The sequence below is a fragment of the Calypte anna genome, chromosome 8 (genome assembly GCF_003957555.1).
Source record: "Calypte anna isolate BGI_N300 chromosome 8, bCalAnn1_v1.p, whole genome shotgun sequence".
Classification (NCBI taxonomy): domain Eukaryota; kingdom Metazoa; phylum Chordata; class Aves; order Apodiformes; family Trochilidae; genus Calypte; species Calypte anna.
In genome coordinates, this window is record NC_044254.1 from 23,286,399 (window position 1) to 23,307,649 (window position 21,251).

The following is a 21,251-nucleotide window of genomic DNA, read 5'->3' on the forward strand; positions in this document are numbered from 1 at the left end:
CTTTAGCAGAAATGATGCAATTTCTGCCAACAGGATCCCTGCAGACTAGAAAGGACAGGCTCCAAATTAGGTGGGATTGTGATGCAAGAGCTTCAGAAGGCCTGCACTGAGGTATATGAGGAGCTTGCTGACTATCTCCAGTATCTCCCCTTCCACACTCCTTTCTTATTCATATTTTTAAAATTAAAAGTTATACTGACAAATGTCATGGCTGCATTCAAGAGAATCTGGAAACTTTCAAATGCACATGGTGTGTGAAGATGACTTTTCTTCTTTGAAAAAAAATGACAGCATTAGAAAATTCAGGAGTAAAAGTGCTTGAAACCACTTTGAAAGAATGCTATGGGTCAGGATCAGTTGCCACCTTTCTCAAAAATCCAAAGGCAGTTTTCTAGAAAACAATTCCCTTCAGATGAAAGATTCTTAAATTTTTAAAATTTATATTTGATTTTTTAAATAAAAAAAATCACATTCACCTTCCTCTTTGGACCCCCTATCTCAACACTAGGACTTCACTTCTTCAACCAGTTCTGTTTATGTCACTAAATAGCTTTAATTATTTAATTAGAATTGGCTCCAACTGAAACAGGAATGTCCAGGAGACTGGACAGTTTTTTCATTGTCTCAAAGAAGCAACACCATCTTGATTAACTGAGAGGGGTTTACCTGGTGTCATGGCATGGGATGGTTTGGCTTTTCTTGGGTAAGGGAACATGGACACCCAGGGGAATGTTAATAGTTTCCTTTTAGCAAACCAGGCCAAAACCCCATTTCTCCAAAATTCTGCCCAACAGTAATTACACCCTAAAAAAAGAGTACAAATATTCGTTACATAAAAATAGGTTTCATTAAAAAGATGGACACTGTATACTATGCATTTCCTGGTAAATTTGTATCAGGAGTGAAGTTTTGGGTCTGAAACAGTGCCAGCAGCTTTTTGGTACAGGTTTCTATATATTTTCTCGAGACTCTCTTCAAAGATGGCTCTGTGAGACTTCCCTTTGTATCCAGCTGCACGAGTAGACCAATATTCACCATTATCCAAGTGAAGAGTAGTTTTCTGCTGCACTGGTGAACTGTCAACAGAAAGAAAGATAAGAAATAATGATCAAATCACGACAAGGGAGAGGAATAAGAAGCACAAAACCAGCAGAAATCCAAATGTAGAGCAGCTAAACACAGATTACCTTGCACATACCGAAATAAAAACTGCACTGCAGCTACTGCCAAGAAATGGGAGCCCCATGTTATTCAATTATACAAATTCCCCCCCATTTATCTGAGTGCACTTGAGAATACCTCCCAAATAAAAAAAGCATTAAATTTCAAAGAGCATGCAGTCATTTTGCTGTATTTCGATAGGCAGTGTGACTAAGCACTAAGCCTATGTGAGAGCAACACAGGAGGATTTTTTGTGTCCTTTGAAGGTCAAAATGTAAGCACAAGCAGCTATTTCAATATGAAGACAATCTATCAGAGGTGTATTAAATTACTGTGGTTGCAGCTGTAAAGTGCTCTATCGGAAGCATCTTGAATTAAGTATTCCACCAAATACATTATGATATAGTGGCAATTGAGTGCTCCTTCCCCACCCCATCTTCTGTGTCACTGTTTTCATACTAAACACAAATACAGTCTCATCTTTCAGTTGCTTTGAGAAATTATTTCCTAGATCTATGAAGTGAAATTTATTCTCCAAATTTCATTATGAAACACTGACAAATCTGAAGCATATATATCTAAATTTCCTGAGGATTTGCTTTCTGCAGAAACTTTCCAAACAAAGACTTGTGTCAGAATGAAATGAGCCATTTTCCTGCAATACAGCACAAAACAAGTAGCTCAAAAAATCAGAAGCAAAAAATTATTACTGAGGTGACCTTTTTCACATCTGCTCAGGGATTTAGGTACTTAAGACACTTAGGACTGAGCAGTCTTTGGTCTTTTGTGAATTTCTCAGTCTGGAACGTGAAGCTGACAGTGACCATGTTCACATAGGAAAGACATTACTTTTCACAAGGAAGCTCTGATTTTTCTTATATATATATATCCTGTATTAATCTACTGCAGTCAAATCAGTACTTAAAACTGTCCTCAAGTTAGTATCAGTAAACACCTGTGACAAAATGGAAAGAAACCTTATGTCAAAGGGCTTATTAATACACTTCTAGCTAGCTTCATCAAAACACAATTTTCTCACTTTAATTAAGGAAGATGGTGAGGGAAGAAGAGGAAGATGTAGGACCCATTTTCTAAATTCAGATTTCCAAGCTGCTTCTGTAGAAAACAAAAGAAGGAATGGCTTTTGCTTTTAGATTTCTTGCATTCAAGTATTATGATGATGCCAATCTAAATCACGTAAAGCAACAAGAAAACCTTTGTTTGGCTCTAGTATTAAAAAGGCAGGGAGGCCACTTTCACACTGTTTCAATAAAGAACCAACATTTAAAGTCAGTCAATAGTGTAAAGAAAATTTAAAACCCTTTATCATCCTTGACAGGGTGAACTGTTCTTCACAGTTTGGGCACAGAGGAACCAACCTACCAGAAGCAAAACCATCAGAGAAGTTACACAGGGCCAGGTTAAAAGCAGACAGGTCAATACCCTGGGGACCATCAACAGTTGGAAGTTTTACCTCCTCCTTTCTGCAGTTTGTGTTACCTCACTCCTGATGGAGAATCCACTAGGAGTGGCACTTGTAAATATACAACAAACAGCTCTGACACTCTTTTCCTTAGAATCCATTTCCTGCAGTCAGCCTCATGCTTGCCTTTTCTCTTACTAAAAGCTTTATCTACACAGAAACACTGTGAATCCAACCACTTTAATTGCAGTAAAGGAGAGACTCAAAAAGCAGCAGTAACTTTCCCACATTCCTTATTCTGGCACTGACAAAGACTTAAAGAAGACATCAGCTTTCTTTTCCCTTCTTTTGTTGGAGCTGTGTGTGTGTGTGTGTACCTATTTCCATCAGCCAGGCCTTGCACGAGACACTTGCACTGGTGTGGACAAAGACAGAGCCAAGTTAGGGAAGAGTTCTTCTCCTGTCTCAGCTGGAAACACAGCTGACAACCTGAGCTAAGCAATCTGGGAATTACACTCACAAATCATATTAACAGCAGGATTTCTGCACGCAACTCCCAGCTCTGAAATACCTGTCATATGCTTTTGTTCCATCATACATCTCCTTTAAGAGTCCCAGAAGTTCTTTTCGGAGTGAATCATATACTAAATATTTCACAAAACACAGACCTTTTCCTTAGTCCCAGTGGTTTTCAATCATCTACTTTACTGCCAACATTTGGTCGACAGCACCATGTCCTTCTCTGAACTCTGTCTCTGTCCTCGTGTCCTGTTTATGAGCACTGTGACAAACACTCAGCAGTCAGGCTTGTCCTACAGTCCTTTTTATGTCTTGCCCTTCAGTGAATGTTTCTGCTGCTGCCAGCCTCTAAACCCAAGCAGCAAGTCCTTTCCCAACTTGAATGCCACATTTCATATCCCATCACTTCTTGGTTCTCTAGTGTTAGGATTTGTTTTCTTTTTTTTTTCATGGTCTGCAATTTCAGCATCAAAGTCCCCAAAGCTGCCTCGAAACAAAAACTTGCACTTTCCCTCTCACAAACACAGCCTACACAATTAAACTGCAGCATCTGTCAGGATAAAGGAGCAAAAAGGCTACACACAGAATACAGTGAAAATCTAAGGCCAGCAAGATCTCTTATGCAGAGGTGACTCTGAATCACAGAAATTTTACAAAAAGCCAACAAAGCATGAATTAGCTCTTTAGAGCTTACAAATTGCAAATAAAAGTTTGCTATGATGCTCATATTAACCTTCTTTTAGTGGTATACAGTGGTGGTTTGAGAGGCATTTGTTACAAAGTATTGCAACAAATCTAATTATCAAAGTAAAACCTTTTTTTTTCCTACTGTCAGGACCTCTTAAGTTAAGCACCAGACTTCTAGGACTTTTGCTCTGAATACAAAGAAAAATAGAAAAGCCATACAACCCCCAAAATATTTTACATTACTTTGTATCTTTCCTCCAACAAATAACCAAATCATTCTACAACATACCATGTCTATACATAGACAACATCATTTTGATAACTTCTGATACAGAAGTTGTCAAAATACATTCAATTTGTGTCTTTTAAGTGGAATATTTGCATGAGACCCTAGGCACATATATGAGTACACAAAATGATGAACCTAATGAAACCAGGTTTTAGTAGGTCAAGAGAGGTTCTCCTCCCCCTCTATTCTGCATTGGTGAGGCCACACCTGGAGTATTGTGTCCAGTTCTGGGCCCCTCAGTTCAAGAAGGACAGGGAAGTGCTTGAAAGAGTCCAGCGCAGAGCTACGAAGATGATTAAGGGAGTGGAACATCTCCCTTATGAGGAAAGGCTGAGGGAGCTGGGTCTCTTTAGTTTGGAGAAAAGGAGACTGAGGGGTGACCTCATCAATGTTTTCAAATATGTAAGGAGCGAGTGTCAGGGAGATGGAGTTAGGCTTTTCTCAGTGATTACCAGTGATAGGACAAGGGGTAATGGGTGTAAATTGGAGCATAGGAGGTTCAAGTTGAATATTCGAAAAAATTTTTTTACTGTAAGGGTGACAGAGCCCTGGAACAGGCTGCCCAGGGAGGTTGTGGAGTCTCCTTCACTGGAGACATTCAAAACCCGTCTGGACACGTTCCTATGTGATGTACTCTAGGTGGCCCTGCTCTGGCAGGGGGGGTTGGACTAGATGATCTTTCGAGGTCCCTTCCAACCCCTAGGATTCTATGATTCTATGATTCTATGATTCAAGATGCCTTCTGAAATGCAGCATGAGCTGAAACACTAAGCCCCAGTATCTACACTTGGTGTAGGTTTTAAGATGCTTCTCAAATTCATGTTTTGGAAAAAGCAGCCCAAACAACAGCCCAAACCCATATCACTAAACAAACTTCAATGTATTTCTGCATTTCCATAGTTTTAAGAAAAAAGAACCAATTGGTTATTCTTAAAGTTACATTTAATCTCTGGTGGATAAAACCCAAAAACTATTGCCCATGGATCATTTTTATGACCAAATCTAGATCCAAAATTGGTGTTTCATGAAAACTATAGTGACAGAGTAACAAACAGCATGAAAAGCATAATGATAGTTAGCTATGTTTTGATTTTAGGAGAAAAAACTTGCCAGGACTAACTCCTACAGAAGCCTTTTCCCAGTTCAATGGGAATGCAATTGCCTAACTCAAAATTGGAAGAGACATTTTTAGCCAAATTTCAAAGGGTATGAGCATTAATGAGTATTGACTGTTCTGCCTTGGCCAGGCAAAAACTCCTTACCTGCTTTGCAGTTCCCTCATGGATAAGGGTGCTCTACACAAAGATTCTCTTGTCTTACTCAAGTCTCCTTTTGTTGCATTGCTGTCATCCTTAAAAAAAAAAAAAAAAAGAACAACACAGAAATCAAATTCTCATTACATTGGTTTCTGATTACAATGATCTCATTTCAAAAATACTTTCTTCCTATTTAGGAGAAGACTATTAAAGTGCTTACATTTCTTGGGGGAGAAAGGGATGAAGTGTAATGAGCCAAATGCCATTTATGAACACTTTTAATTAAGTTCAGTACAACTCAGCTAATAATTTTCAGGTAATAAACTGGAAAGAATTTCTAGACAGTGTAGATCTAAAGAACTATGCAGACAGCACAAGCTTCAATAATCCCCAATAAACACATTGGTTAAATGCTATGAAACCTACTGCTCACTGCCTTCTGTTTCTTGCAGAAGAGGGGAAAAAGAATCTAAAACTTATTATTTATTAGCTCTTATAATGAGCTACAGTTATCCATTTAATGCATTTTACCAGATAGAATTCTACAGCTCTAAATACTTTAATTCCACACACAGGTCTGAAAACCTGCTTACCCAACTTTAAAAAAATACCTCTGATACACTGAATGACCCTTCAGTGGTATTCTCAGGAGTGACTAAAAAGCACTGTTACCTCCCAAATGCTATCTGGACATCAACTGACCCATATTTGCCCTCTTTGACAAGGAGAAACAAAACATCTCATGAAGGGACCCGGTTGCTCACCTGAGGCAGGGGGGTAGAAATTCCACTATACACAAAAATGTTCACTCTGCTCTGAAGAGTAAAGACACTACTTAGGAGGTGATATTAGGTGATACTTTTAGCAGAAGCCAATTGCTGTAAGGATTAGTAAACAAAATCATCTTTCATGCTATAGAAGAAATAAGTGGGAAAAAGACTGTGCAGTAAAAATAATCAGGTTTGCATGCAACAGAGGACTGGAAGAAATGACAATAAATACAGCAGTAGATGGCAACAAGATGCAGAGGAAGCTGAATGGCAGGCATATGGATGAGGAAAAACCCAACACAACTTATTGTGGAGAAGCTTGAGGTAATAAGTGTGTTTGTAGACAGGAAAATGCTCATCCTTCAGCAGTCACAGACTACAGAGCACTGAAGAGGAAATGGTGTGCAGTGGTAAATAAGACTGTAGCACTTGCCAGAGGCAAATTATGCTCTGGAAAGCCAAAAAAGATGGAAACATAAATTATGATACTGTCAGAATGTCACAGCAGAAAGCTACAGTGGACACCCTAAGGAATCTGCAGCAGAGTTCCAGTCACTGTGTTTTTACAGAGCACTGTGGAAGCAAAATTTTGCAAAACACAGCTGGATGCTGCTGGGACTGGTTATTTAGCATAAGGCTCTTTGGAATGAGACAATAAGAGATTTTTTAACCTTTCAAGGTCTGGAAGAGGATCCAGACTGGTGCCAAAATCTACTCACAGCACTGCCAGTGCACTTGCTTTACTACTCCCTCACTTTTATTATGACCCTTCCATCCATGGCATAAGAAGGCAGCTTAGATTTGGGGCCAGCACAACCAATCTTTGTGTAGTTCATGGTAATCCCTACTAGCAGACCTGATTTTTTTTTCAAGCAGGTCAGCTTGAAACACAACTATCAAACACTTTCAGACTTCTCTAACATCCTCCCATTCCTTTTGCTCAGTGGAAGAAAATGGAGGGAGAAAAAAGGTCCTTATCTAGCATTTTTCAGACCTGCTTGGCAATTAAAGACACACAGTACCCTCATAATCTGGAAGAAAATAACAGGAAGAAAATTATTTAATTCTCCTTTACCCATTGTTGTATTTCATAGCCTTTATGACTGGATGGACAGATTGTGTAACCAGACACTCAGTTCTAACAAACAAGTAGATCTTTTATCATAAAGTCATGGTCTGCTGTTCAAGGAAAGTAGTCAAGGTCCACTGGAGATGGTTCAGGCTGTGCAAACTTTCATTACATGTAGGTGCTGGACTGTCATGAAATTCAATCTCTTATCTTAAGTTCATTGAAAGATCAGAGAAGCATTTGACATGATTTGTACCTATTTTGGAGCAGCTGAAACACAGAAATATGTGATGGGCATCTTCTATTTGAGATGCAGCAGCTCACAAGATCATAATGTTCATCTACACATGCAGGGAGGTACAGTATAAACGAGATCAAACAGTCTTAGCATGCATGAGAAAAGGTTTTTCAGATTAAAACAAAAGCACAACTAACCTAAAAATGAAATGAAGATTGAACAGAAATGAGAAAATAATCAGATTATCAGTGTATGCAGGCAAGGAGCTGCCCAGGATAACTACACTTGAGAAAAAAAAAAAAATCAAGACTTCAGAGCTAAGACAGATGTTCTTTGGTCCATCTTGCAACAGTGGATTTAAACAACAACCTCCATTTCTACCCCAGCCCTCTGCCATGGCTTCAGTGCAATCAGTAGGATTGACTCCCAATCAGTAGAGTCACTGCAAGAAAGATGCCTTTTTCCTCAATGAGAGACCTGGGTGTCTTCTAACCAACCAATAATGCATGTGTTAGATTGTCAGACATAAAAAATAATTTCACCAAAGCTCCTTATCTTAATCTTCCCTACCTCTCATCCCTACATCTTTTTACCTTGCCTCACACTTAGGACCTTAAGTTCTTTACAGATTAATTACCTTGCTACCCAACTTGTACAATGCTTTGGCTGTGCCCCAGCTGGCTTTCTCAAAATTGCAACAGCAAAAACTTCCATCTGTCTAAGACCACACTTCAAAATTCCATCAGACTTAAGGACAAAATACTCTGATCCTGGGCATAATCTCATTAGATAAAGAGCTCTGTTCACTGAAAGCCAGGTAATTAAGGGAAAAAAGCACACATGAAGAATAGTATTAGCCCTACAAACAGCTGGACACCAGCAGCTGCTGATGTGCAGCTGCACAAGATGTTAAGCCTTGACATTCTACAGCTCTGTAATATATTTTTTGCTTACATTGGAAGTGGGGAACCAGATATAAAAAAACACAATTGACCTTAACATCCTGTGAGCGGGTTACCTATACCAGCAGCCCATGAAATCAGTATGAAATAGTTCAGCTTTTATGCTGAATCCATATTTCTGCAATCAAGGCTGCCTCAAAGGACAACATTATAATCACACAGAATCACAGAATCCTAGGGGTTGGAAGGGACCTCGAAAGATCATCTAGTCCAACCCCCCCTGCCAGAGCAGGGCCACCTAGAGTACATCACATAGGAACGTGTCCAGACGGGTTTTGAATGTCTCCAGTGAAGGAGACTCCACAACCTCCCTGGGCAGCCTGTTCCAGGGCTCTGTCACCCTTACAGTAAAAAAAAAAAAAAAAAAATAAAATTCTAGACTGTAGATATCTACCTCAGTTGTCTTAAAGAAGAATGTAGCATGCAGTCAAACTTACAAATCTGAGGCGCTGTCTAGCACTGTGTGTCCTTAAAATGTTTTTAACTCTTTTATGGATCTCATCTCCATTTGCTGGTGAAAGCCAACCAGAGCTGAATCTGCAAGAGGAAGAGGAAAAACAAACAGAAGAAATATTTTCTTTTTGAAAAGCTCAAGCATCTTTTTGACTCATATTTATTTTTTTCTTAAAATTATGAAACAGGCCTTCTGTTTGGAACACACACAATGTTTAGATTTGATTCTTTTTCTCCTCTGGGGTAAAGAAACATTTCAAAGCAGTGCATAAACAGTATGCATCCACAATACCAACAGAGATGCAAAACAGTAAATGTTGATGATTTTGTAACATGAGTAATCTTTCCATAATGTTTGTATTGTCCCTATAGAATAGAAATGCTACACAGTAATTCTATTTGCTGCTATCAGGTTTCATTTTTCTCTTTTTAAAGAAAATACTACACTTGTGAAATTCTTTTCAGTGGAATAAATCAACAGGAAGATAACCCTAATGCATGCAAACTGGAAAGCCCATGGAGTTAAAAACCTGCCAATTCCCAATCTTTATTTCACAAGATGGAACTGCATTTTAAATTGCTTTTGGATTTTCATACAAGCATCAAATGGGTTGGGCTGGAAGGGACCTTAAAGTTCATCATCCAGTTCCAACCCCCCTGCCATGGGCAGGGACAACTGGACCAGGTTGCTCAAAGCCCCATCCAACCTGGTCTTGAACATTTCCAGGGAGGGAGCAGCTTCCCTGGGTAACCTGTTCTGCCGGTTTTACCCTTTTATGTTTAGCATCACATTTTTTTCCCACTTTACTAATAAAAAACAAAACCCTCATGCTCAACAAGTTCAGAAGCTGGCACAAAATTTCATAGCAATAGTTATTCTCACTCTGTTAAGGGAGGCAAAAAAGATTTTAAGAAGAGGATCAGTAACTACCTCCACATGTTAGTACACTCAGAAGTATATTTAAAATAAAAAATAAAATAAAAAATAAAAGAGAGATCAGCACAAGGTAAGAATTATTGTAGTAGAAGATTACCAGATCTCTGCTTTTGATTAACTTTCTTCTATTTTCTTGTATCTAATGAACATATTTGGACCCACTTATTATTGCTTACCTTTCTGAATTACCTCTCCCTGCTCTAAAGAGCCTAAATATTTTCAGCCTATTTATGAGCTTCCTTAGGGTGATCTGACTATTTCTGAATGGTTTTATTTTAACCTGAAGAAAGCGTGCCAGGTGGTGACACAGTACTGGGAAGATGAATCATTTAATCTATAGGGAGATGTATTTTCCATATTTCTAATGACATTTAGCATTGTTTATCTTTAGATTATTACAGGAAAGAATTTTCACAAAGCTGGCTATAACATTCATATTAGCATCCTGAACATTTAGGACTGATTTAAAACCCAAAAGCATGTATGGCAAATCCATACTGTTCAATTAAATTCTTTTGCACACTAGAATCTAACAATCTGTTGCACTAAAAGCTCTCACATAAATTTTCCTAAAAGAAAGCAAAATGGTTTGTGAGTTTTGTTAGGGGAGCAAAGCATTGCCTTTAAAGAAACAGAAGTTTAGGTCCCTTAAGCAGGCAGGAACATTAATTTCCCTAACACATTGAAACCCAGTTTGATATATGGTGTTACAATGCATGCACTCCATCACTAGTAGTGAAAAAAAACTTTGCTTTTTAAAGAAGAGAGATAAAAGAAAAAGGCTGGAGTGTTACGACCACCCTCCTATTACCATTTTCAAACATTTACTAGTATTAAACAACCTACAAAATGCATGTTTAAAAGGTGCATCCTAGATGCAATGAGAGTGAATCATTTCCCATTTGACAAACAAAAGACAGACCCATGAAGTCATGGCATTTTCTCTTATTTATACAACAGCTGCTCTTCCTCTAAGATCTGGGTTGCTGGCACTGAGAAAAGAAGTTGGAATAAATTGCCTCTGGGAAATAAATGTTATGAAATTCGTATGTAAGATTTCATATCATTGTTATTAACCTTAAATTTACAAACAACCTAGGAGATAAATGTATTTACTTTTGGAAAAAAGAAAACTCAGCTTGCTACTGTATTCATTTAGAAAATACGCGGCTGTGTCTGCAAGAAGATTTAAGTACTTAATTCAAGAACTATTAGATTTCTTTCTTCAGGTGGTTTTAGAGATACAATCCACTAGTGTGCGCTGTGGTATAAGGAATGTTAGCATCTAATGCACTGAAAACATCATTTACTAAAAAAGAAAAAAAAAAAAGAGAAAAAAAAATCAAAACCTTAAGTGCGATTAAACACAGTATCAGCTTCTTTTTAAATAGTTTTTCTGGTGTTGTATTGTCTCATTTTAGTGATAACTATAGAGTCTAAGCCAGATTTAAAGTCATAATGTTAACATTTATGGCAAGCAAAACTCTAACTAAAATAAAATCCTGTCTGAAATGTAACAAGCATAATCTGAAGTGAAACCTCTTTACAACATTCTGACTCTCCGACTGACTTTAGAGCACAGCTTTTTGAAGTATAAATAAAGGGATTGCACTTGCCCAAAATCACCAATAATGAGTTTTTAAAATGACTAGCTACTTATTTATGTGATTAAGGTGTCACTATCATATTGCAGTGTTGATAGGAAAGTCATTTCACTTCAATGACTGTTTGTCCTGATAAATGAAATAAACTTCTTCAGCTGTATTCTTTGTCATACTTTCAATTTTCCCTGGGACTTGCAAACATTCTGCAGTTACATCAGTTTAAATTGTTTATTGATTCCAATAGATTGTATAAACACTTTGGAAATATAGCTCAGTGACCTAGAAAAAGCAAGATCAATCAGAGAACTTCTCAAGATTAATTTCAAAGATGCTGTGTCGAGTACAATCAAGGAAACAGAACCATTTTCCCTTGTAATGTGACTAAAGGCATTTATTTTCTTTTAAGAGATAAGGATTTTTTTTTAAGGTCATACAGAAAACATCTACCTTGATAAAAACAAAAACAAAAACAAAACAACCAAGCAGACAGCCTAGATCCTGTGTTAAAGTTGTTTCCATGTATAATTCTATCCTTTTGGATGAAATACTCCATTAGAAATACAAACAGGATACATCCACCCATGTACTCTAGTCAAACAGCAGCTAGTGAACTTCAGAGCTGTAATAAATAGGAATTTTCAAATCCAATCATGCATTTGCACACAGCAAAAATGCTAATATTACATTTCAGCAGGAGATCCTATTTCCTATCAGGAGAATCAATGCAAAAGCCTACCACAGAATATTTGCAATGCTTCTTGTGACCCTTTCCCCCCCAGCATCACACCTCCCAGCCTGGGGAACAACTCGGTGCACGTGGCCTCCATGAAGAATTCATCAACTTCAAAGACAAAGACTTCATGCTGAGCAAAACCACACACAAGGACAAACTATCAGAGGACAGAAATCAATGCAGCACTGTAGTACCACATTGGCAATTGGAAGAAATGCTACAGTGATTGGGGAGAAGAGGGGGAAAAGAACTCTTAAAGCTAAGTATATGCTGCAGAAACACAACCTGCAAGAACTTATACATGGAACAAGAGAGAGTCTCAAGAAAACGAAATATATTTAAGTCTGAAATAGAAAAAAAGCCCACTCACAGATGCTATATTATATCCAAGTAGGCATTTATGCAGCATTCACTTTAAGTGAAGTTGCTTTATTCTCATTTGAGAGGACATGAAGTGGTAATTCAGTATGATGAACTTAGTTCTCAGTGCTTACTGGTCTGTATGTAGACCCAATAGAAAGGCCAGGCTACACTTAAGAGCTGTACTGGTCTACTTAGTAAAGGATGCTATTTGATTTTGCTTTTTTCTTAAAATGACTGATGGCTCTGAATCTTAGTGTAGGTGCAGCTATACCTGTACAAGTGTTTTAGAGACTATATTTGCACATAGCAGTTTGAATTGTAATGGAAAGACACCAACATACACAAACTGGAAGAATATAAGGATTTTAAGTGGAGGAAGTGTGCTGCTTTCACAGTGCCAGGATACTACAATGAAGCAGAAACAATTACACACAGACAAGGCCTTAAATCAAAGCACAGCAGCCTATGTATTTCAAAAGCAGAAGCTGACAGCTTAGCTGTGTTCCCATTTGCTCTCCCTCTTCAATAAGTTCTTAAAAGGTAAAAATTTCTCAGCCTTTCTAAATAGTTTGTCTTACTTTCAAAAGCCCTGTTAAAGGGTTTGAAGCATCAGAGATACATTCAGTGCTGAGTTTTAAAATTACTAAATGCTTTCTTTTCCCTCCTAAGCTTCATATCTAATCCTTAAAACTGGGGCAAGATAAATCATCCTCATGTAAAAACTGAATCCCAAGTGACAGACAGCTCCCAAGTCTTCAAGGAAGGCCCAAGCACTCCAGCTGAACAGTAGCCACAAATATGTTCAAGTCAGCGTGGCACTAAAACATCAGTGTGCCATAAATGGGCTGCACCTCCTTATCATCTTTGAAAGCTTTTCCATTACCTTCTATCTCCTCTGAACTTATTTATATACAAAACAGCTTTGACAGCAATCAATCTCAAATTTGCCAACTGCTGCAGTAAAACCAGCCAATGAAGATGACAAATTGTGCAGATATTGGTTAAAAATATGAAAGGTGTAGATACTGCTGTGTTTTACAGAATATTTATGAAATAACTGATCTTCAAGTGCTGATTTCCAGCAGTTAACTTAAAGAATGCAAAAAGGAAACTTCCTCAAGAGGTGATACTGATAAACCCAGAAGATTCAAGAACAACATCACTACCAAACTGAACTAAAAAAAAAAAATCAGAAATGATGGCTTTTAAGTAGCTAGAAATAGAGAGGACACCTACTTGCAGCATTTCACTCAAGCAACCCTTTTTCCTAAAATGTCTGCTAAATTTTTGAGTGTTCCACTTCATGGTAGATTTCTCAGAACTTAAACAGTCTCAGAGAAGAAAACCCACTCCCTAAAATGTTAGGTGAACTGCCAGTGGTCTGGATTTTGCTTGGCAACAAAAGTAATACCCAAGATCCTGGGGTGATATTTTAAGATCACTGAAGCCAAAGCTTCTGATAACTGGAATTTTCAAAGGATTTCATGTAGGATCTAGTTTTTCATTAGTCTCTTATTAGTAGTATTTAACATGTATCTATCATTACTAATTGCTAATTTCATGCTGGTATTTCCCTTGTACTTGGAAAAAGACAACCCAAAAAAGATGGTTATTACAGAGGGACATCTGATCCATACATTTAACCTCTGTCTTACTTGAAACAGAACTTAGATTTTTGTTAAATTTTAGAGTAGCTAAGATCAGATATCAGAAGCATAACCAAGAGAACATTAAAAGAAAAATTTGAGCTGGCCTTCACTCTAGAAATTATTATTCCTCAGATCAATGATAAAAAAACAAAAGCAAAAGCTTGACATGCCCAGGGTAGAAAAAAGAATCCTTTAATCCCAAATACATGTGCTTTGCCTCTCAACATAACAGACATTGTCAAACACACCTATGATTGTTGCCTTCTCTTGAGAAAAGAATTTCTCTTGTGCCAGCAGACAGCTCTATTCAGGGGACTTCAGCTCCATTCAGGGAACTTCTATCATTACCCTGCCGAATCCACCTCACTGTTTCTCCTTTTCTTTATGAAAGGTGCTTTGCTGCAGGTTCCATTGCTGCCAGGAAAGCTTACCTTGCAAGTCTCCAAGGAAAATGCCATCTTCTAGGACTGCATGACTGCCATGTACATGCTCTATGAAAGCAAGGTCTGGACTTTGAGGATACAGTCCCTCCTTCACAAAACATACACAAACTCAACCATTCTGTGGGGACAAATTAACTGCAGTGATTGAAGCTGGGTCACATCACAGGCAGGAACTGAAGGGAGTGAAGGTACTTTGCTCTGCATAGGAGCCAGAGTCAAAATGGGAAGTGGAGCTGCACAGCTGCATTACTCTGCAACACTAGTAAATGCTTTCCCTAGGTGGCCTAAATAATGAAAACCATAAAAATAAAGCATGAAAAATAAATATTCAAAACTTTGCTGCCTTGTCCAACAGTTCATCTACTTACTGTTCTGCCTCTGGCTTAAACCCAGTGAAAAAAGGGTGAGAATTCATTTGTGGTCTCCATAGCAGGCTCACAAAAAGGGACTGGAAACTGCTAGAAAGGATCCAAAAGGGCTCAGAGAACTTTATGCAAGGCCCAAATTTCTCTGTCACTGAAAACTGTTGCAGTGACCTAACAACTATTCAGGAGGTCTCTGGGAACAGCAGACATTCACTTCATACTACATTAAAAAAATAAATAAAAAGGCAAAAAGGGAAATAGAGGTTAGGGTAGAAGGTCAAGTTTTACACTGACTGTGCATTGACTAGCATTTTAAAAAACAGCCTGGATATGCTAAGCTCTTTGTCTTTGTAATTCAAAATAAAATAGAGGAAATAATCACCAAATATTATGGGAGAAGACTCTATAGGCTTGCAAATACACTAACACTGCTGTACTTTCAGTAGTACTGATCTGAACAGCAGCATTTGAATGCATTTCCCAACACTGACCTCTGATCTGTGTTTGTCATTCCAACTATAACTCCCAGCTAAAGCCATTGTTATCTCAACATCATAAAAGAGAAATCAAATTTTTTAGACTGTGCCCTCTACCTTCTCGTTTGGATTTTTTTCAGATGACAGAAGTAAATGCTTACATCTTGAACATAAAGAGATGTTACGTTTCTAAAGAGCTGAGAACATTTTTTCTAATAATAAGAAAAAAACATAATTTCACAAGATCACAAATCTATTCTGGAGAGGGGATTGCAAAGAGAAAAAGCAACAACATTCAGACAATTTTGAGACTAACTGGTAAAGGAATAAATTACTGTGCATGCAGCAGCACCTCACAGCATACAGGACTTTCCTGTTATTCATATAAGGAACCCTGTTAGTTTATAGTATTATCTATTTTAAAATATCACACAAACATTCTCTCCCCCCCAAAAAAAAGTCTAGTTGGAAAAAGAAAGATTAAAATGTCACCATTATACTAACACTTACCCAAATATGGGTAACCAATGTACAAGCATTTTCAGAAGAGAGTGGGGAGGCAGACAAGATGACAAAAGAAACCTCCAAATCCCAGGTATGTTCTCATCTTTCTATAATAGTTTTCAAGAAATACTATTACACAGAACAACAAACAAGCAAGTTATCAAGCAGAGGAAGGTGTAAAAACACCAACTAGGTCTTCATGAGTATTAAAAATTCAATGCCCACCTGCCAGCTGTCATTTTTCTTTTTCAAGAAAAAAAACGGGTGCAATTTTTTTCTTTTGGAAAAAAGCATCAGATTGTGTGCAGGTTATCAAATGCACCCTGTGAGAACTGATTAACTGAGGAACTAATGGTAACAGGGATGAAACAGCCTGAAACAAGTGTGAACTGTCCACAAAGTACATCTTCAAGTAGAGCCTCAGTAAACACTTCAGCATTTAGGACAGGGCATCAGTTTGATCTTCAGCTTCTCTGAATTTTATTCAGGTTCAGTTTTGCATATCGTTTTTCTGCTTCTAGAAACTCATCTCCTAACTTAGTAACCCAAATGTACAGTACTAGCATTGCACACCAAGTTCATGTTCTACTCAACAGGAGGTAGCTAATAACCTCCTTGCAGGACTGGAGGAGTTTAGCATGAAAAAACCCCCACACTCTTTTACCCCACACTCATCAGATACTGAAGGTATGAGGTGTGCCCAAAATATCAGCCCCAGGATTTAAATCCACTGAATTAAGGGATACTGGAAACTATTGCCATCCAACCCCATGGGGGAGAGCAGAGAATAGTAGGAAAATTAAATACAGCAATTAAAATACACACAATTGCTGCAGAGACTCACACTTCAGCTTAAACAAAGAAAAAAATCTTAGGATGTCAAGAAAGCAGAAAGATTGGAAAATAATAGAATGACCAGATTAAAGCTAACCCAAGCATGTTATGTTCACCAGTCACTCATCTGACTACAGGACAGCAGCAAGTATGTGCTTACAAAGACAAGGCTGAACAACAGCTGGAAGGAAACAAGGTTTCCAAGTGCCTCCCTAAAGCTTGCTTGATATATACCAGCAGTTACATTCCTGAGATTCTAATTGCCTCTGAAACAGTGATTATTTATGTATTTATTTAAGTATTCTCTGTTTTATATGGACATTGGCAGCATGAAATCTAGGGCTTCATTGTTTCAAAGATTATTTTTCAGTCTCATCAGCCTGCACATCTTCAAACATGCCAAGTATAGACACGCAAGTAATGTTATGTTATCACCTGCTCGTGTTCCTAACTCCAGAATTTCACAGACAAACCCAAGTCATTACCTTTCCCTCAGAGAAGATCGGTTTAGCACAGAATTTAGAGAATGCTTCTGAAATTCTGGAGGTGCTGAATGCTGTAACACAGCACCAGAACAGGACTGTCTGTTGGCTGGATCCAAGATGCCATCCTCATTGCAAACGTCAGAATGGTCCAAGGCTTTAGCATGAATAGGCATGGCCTGTAAAAAATGACATCAAACCATGCTAAAATTTATTATGACATACAATTATTATGGGTTTATTTCATTTCTTTCTTTATTTTATTTTATTTAGTTATTTATTTTATTAAAAGGTTAAAAGTTGCACTTACCTGCAGGAATATCTGATGGTGAAAGGACCCTTAGAGACCTGGGTCTAAATTAAATCAGTGTCAAAGGACTGTGCTTGTATCTAGAACATCACCTTCTGGCAGTCTGGTGTACCAACCCTTTTATCACATTGTCTGACTTCACTATTTAAAGGCTGCCCTCACAGTTCTCCCATTCCAGGAAACTCAGATTCAGAATAAAGCCTGAAAGACTAAAAAACAAAAACCTCAGACCTCTCTTTAGTCTGGGACCTGCTGTTCTTAGACTTTTTTTCCTCATTTTTTGCTATTCCTCAAGGCAAAGGGCTCATCTACTCATCTTCTGCTCACTCTTCACTATACCCATTTCTCCTATCAGAGTTCCTCTTAACTTGAAACCTACCACTAAAATGTAAAAAATTAAGCATAAGAACCACAACAAAGCCAGACCAATAATAACCAGGTTATTCATTAGCTCTTTCCAGGCTGCAGGATTTGTTTTCTTCAGTTTTGGGAAACAACTCCTCTTAAGTAATGATGTATTGTATTTCTGGCAAGAAAAAGATCCATTCTCTTCAGCCCTGATTTTGTAAGAATCACAAGTGATAGGAATCAAGAACATAATGAATTAACCTGTAGCTCAGCTATCTGCATTCTCCAAACAATGGCTGGTCCTAAAAATCTACTTTTCCATAGGAGGGCAGGGATGGGGGGAACATCACAACCTTAAAATAGCCATTATTAGGAAATAAAACCACAACAACACAAAAAAACCCTGCAAACCACAAAAAACCCCAAATAGTTTAAAAACTCATTAAACCCCAATGATATATTTAGTATATTCAATAGAAATTGTCTATTTTCTTTACAGCTTCTCATTTACAGCCACGGAACAATCCAGAAGTAGTATAATATATTAGACTTGCATGATATGCAAATCTGTAATCCTTGGTAATAAAAGCTTAGAAACTGACAAAAGTGCCCCTAACATGTATCAAGGTTTATCCTCTTATTTCCTCTTCTTTCCCCTATTCCTGTTACCATCAGTTTTTCCAGCCATTAGAAAACATAAGGGGTGTACATAATTAAATGCCTAAACCCACAATTTCTGCAGTACTTCAGGAACATAGAACAAAAACAAAACAAAAAAATGAAGATAAAAAGAATAAAATCCATCTAATACACAAAGCAGCTAAAATCTGAAAAAGAAAGGATGGGAAATAACAGATCTGTGGCTTGCCAGTTGGCCAGCTCTACCTCTGCAAACTAATTTACAGACTCTTCCACAGCCTTGTCACAAGCCTGAATGCCAAGGAGAAGCAATTTCTCTACCTATGGGCATGAATATCCTAGAAAGTGTTGAGTTTCACATTTCTATTTGTAAATAATCTGTCAGAAGGCCTAAACCAGGTTAGATCAGATTTAAAATATCCGTTTTCTTGCTTTTGCTACAGTAGTAAAGTTTCAAAAATACCTAAGCCCGACAAGCCTGCTCACTCAGAGCTGCCCAAAAAATCCCAGTTAGTAAACAACAGCACTTGAGAGTACTCACTTTGGCTTTCTTGGGTCTGTAGCTGCCAAGAAGAGAAGGATCTGTGAAAAGAAAAAAGGTGCATCCCAAAAGAAATTCAAATGAAAATCTGAGTTATGAAATCTTTTACTTAATAGCTTCCTTCTCCTCACAAGCAATACTAAAGCAATTATTTATTATTATTATACAATGAGAAATTCTAAACAATGTCCTCAGAATATTTCAGGAAATAATTTTCTTTTAGTGAAAACCATGACTTGACATTTAAAGTATTTATAATGATAAACCTGAATACACAGTCTTCTGCACAGCCCAATGTGGCACATTTTGTTAAGCTATTAATTGCCTACATCCATATCAAATCAAGTTCTACCATTCCTGATGTTCATTACAGTACCTTACTATATCTTTGCTGAACAAGTTTCCCTCTGACCACCTCTCCCTCCTTTATCATTCATTCCCTCACCATTAGCCCACAAGGGTCAGGATGAAGCCCATGGAAGCAGAGGTGAGGAAACTCTTAGCTCCACACCAGGTTGGGATGTTTCACCAATGTCAACACACACCTTAAAGGACTGACATTAAATTATGTCTGGCTTCTTGATTGGTTGTATCTGTCTGTACTGAGCAGCCCTCATGTGTCCCACATCCAAAGAGGTACAAACACCCCTCTATTTGCTACCTGCACGAAAGCAAAAAAAGGTCTAAACTCTACTGTCAGTATCAAGATTTCTAATCCCAGGAATATATTTTGGGGGATGTCTTGAATCCTTTGGATATTAATAGTGAGGCAGATTTTGGTCTCCTAAGCACAGGCCAGAAACTACCAACTCATTTTCTAAGCAGAATGGTATCAGATGATAATAGGTCAGTTAGAGCATCCAGCTGCTACACGTTGGTGAGTATAACCCCAAAGGGAACGTGAAGCCTTTAAAATCCTGCACCCAGTGCTACTACAAAGAAAAATGTAAAATAGCAAGTTCATAATGATTTGCTACACAATTTATAATTGTTGAGGAGGCAAAATAAAAATAAGGCAGAGCACACATAACAAATAAATACTCATGAGACTAATTAAAATTCTCATATTGCCAGACACATGCAATAAAGTCAAGTGCTAGGGTTCTTCCTTAAATGTCTGGTCCCACACCTTTTATTAAATCCTCACTTACAGATACCAATGGATGCTGAAGCAAACATTTGAGACATCCTGGGTGCTCATTAATAATGGTAAGTCACTGATGCACTACTCACAAATACTGCTGAAATAAACATTATTCATTTTTGAAAGAGCAGAGGCCCAGAACTTCAAAATAAACAATACTCCAAGCCTGATCAACAAACCCACAGACTGTGGTGCACATTTGCTTCATTATTCACCTTACAAAGCAAGTGGAGTGAAAACAATGCTTGCCTGGGCTTTGGTATTTCCTACTCTGATACCGTGTGCAACTAGGTTCCAAGTTCCACAAGGTAAAGAATTATCCAAAACCACCTTTTGCAGCATTAGCTTATTCAGTATTCTTCCTATTTATAAGAAGAAGAACAGCTTTCTTTCCATTGCAGACTGGGTTTTTTTTTTGTTTTTTAATAAATAAATAAATATATAAATAAAAAGACCAAAACAAAAAACCCAAAACAAAATAACCCCACTAAACTACTGCAGAAAAAAAAAAGTATTAATGAGATATATAGAGAAAATACTGACCATAGTCTACCTTGGTCCAGGCTTCTGCTGTGCTTTCTTGCATGGGGCACCAGGTAAGAAGTTTAATACTAGGACTTGATTGTTCAACCTGAAACAAAAGTCCTGTTAAAAACCAGTCAGGACCAGATGAATCAGTTCCTATTGTTTTCTGGTTTTATTCGTAAGATCGCATCGACTCCTTTCTGAAATATATTATTCTTATTTAAATACTATTTAAAACCATTTTTACAACACCTTGCTTATTATATGTGAATTATTAGCATTACTGTGAGTAAACAGTGCTATAAAGGTCTAGAAAACTATGAATGTCATGTGGTTCAATGAACAAAAATGCAAGTAGTTTTACTTTCATCTATAATGTCTGCAGTCTTTTTAAACAATTCTTGGTACCTCATATTTATTCCAAACAGTTCGGATCTCACCAAAAGAGGTCTCAATCTCTTCCTAATTAAACCATTTATATTTCACATAACCTAATTTTAATCTTCATATAACATAAGATCTCCAGG

At 37.6% G+C, this 21,251-nt stretch overlaps 1 protein-coding gene across 1 annotated transcript in view; it reads right to left on the minus strand.

Moving 5' to 3' along the window:
• Nucleotides 1-802: 802 nt before the first annotated feature.
• SPATA6 (spermatogenesis associated 6) overlaps nucleotides 803-21,251 on the minus strand; it is a 39,800-nt gene continuing 19,351 nt past the window's right edge. The window contains exons 8-13 of the mRNA XM_030455664.1: nucleotides 20,743-20,830; nucleotides 19,056-19,096; nucleotides 17,221-17,396; nucleotides 8,812-8,911; nucleotides 5,342-5,430; nucleotides 803-1,076 (exon numbers count right to left, since the gene is read on the minus strand). Coding sequence (XP_030311524.1) covers nucleotides 896-1,076; nucleotides 5,342-5,430; nucleotides 8,812-8,911; nucleotides 17,221-17,396; nucleotides 19,056-19,096; nucleotides 20,743-20,830 — 675 coding nt within the window. The 3' untranslated portion in view covers nucleotides 803-895. The remainder of the gene's footprint in view (nucleotides 1,077-5,341; nucleotides 5,431-8,811; nucleotides 8,912-17,220; nucleotides 17,397-19,055; nucleotides 19,097-20,742; nucleotides 20,831-21,251) is intronic.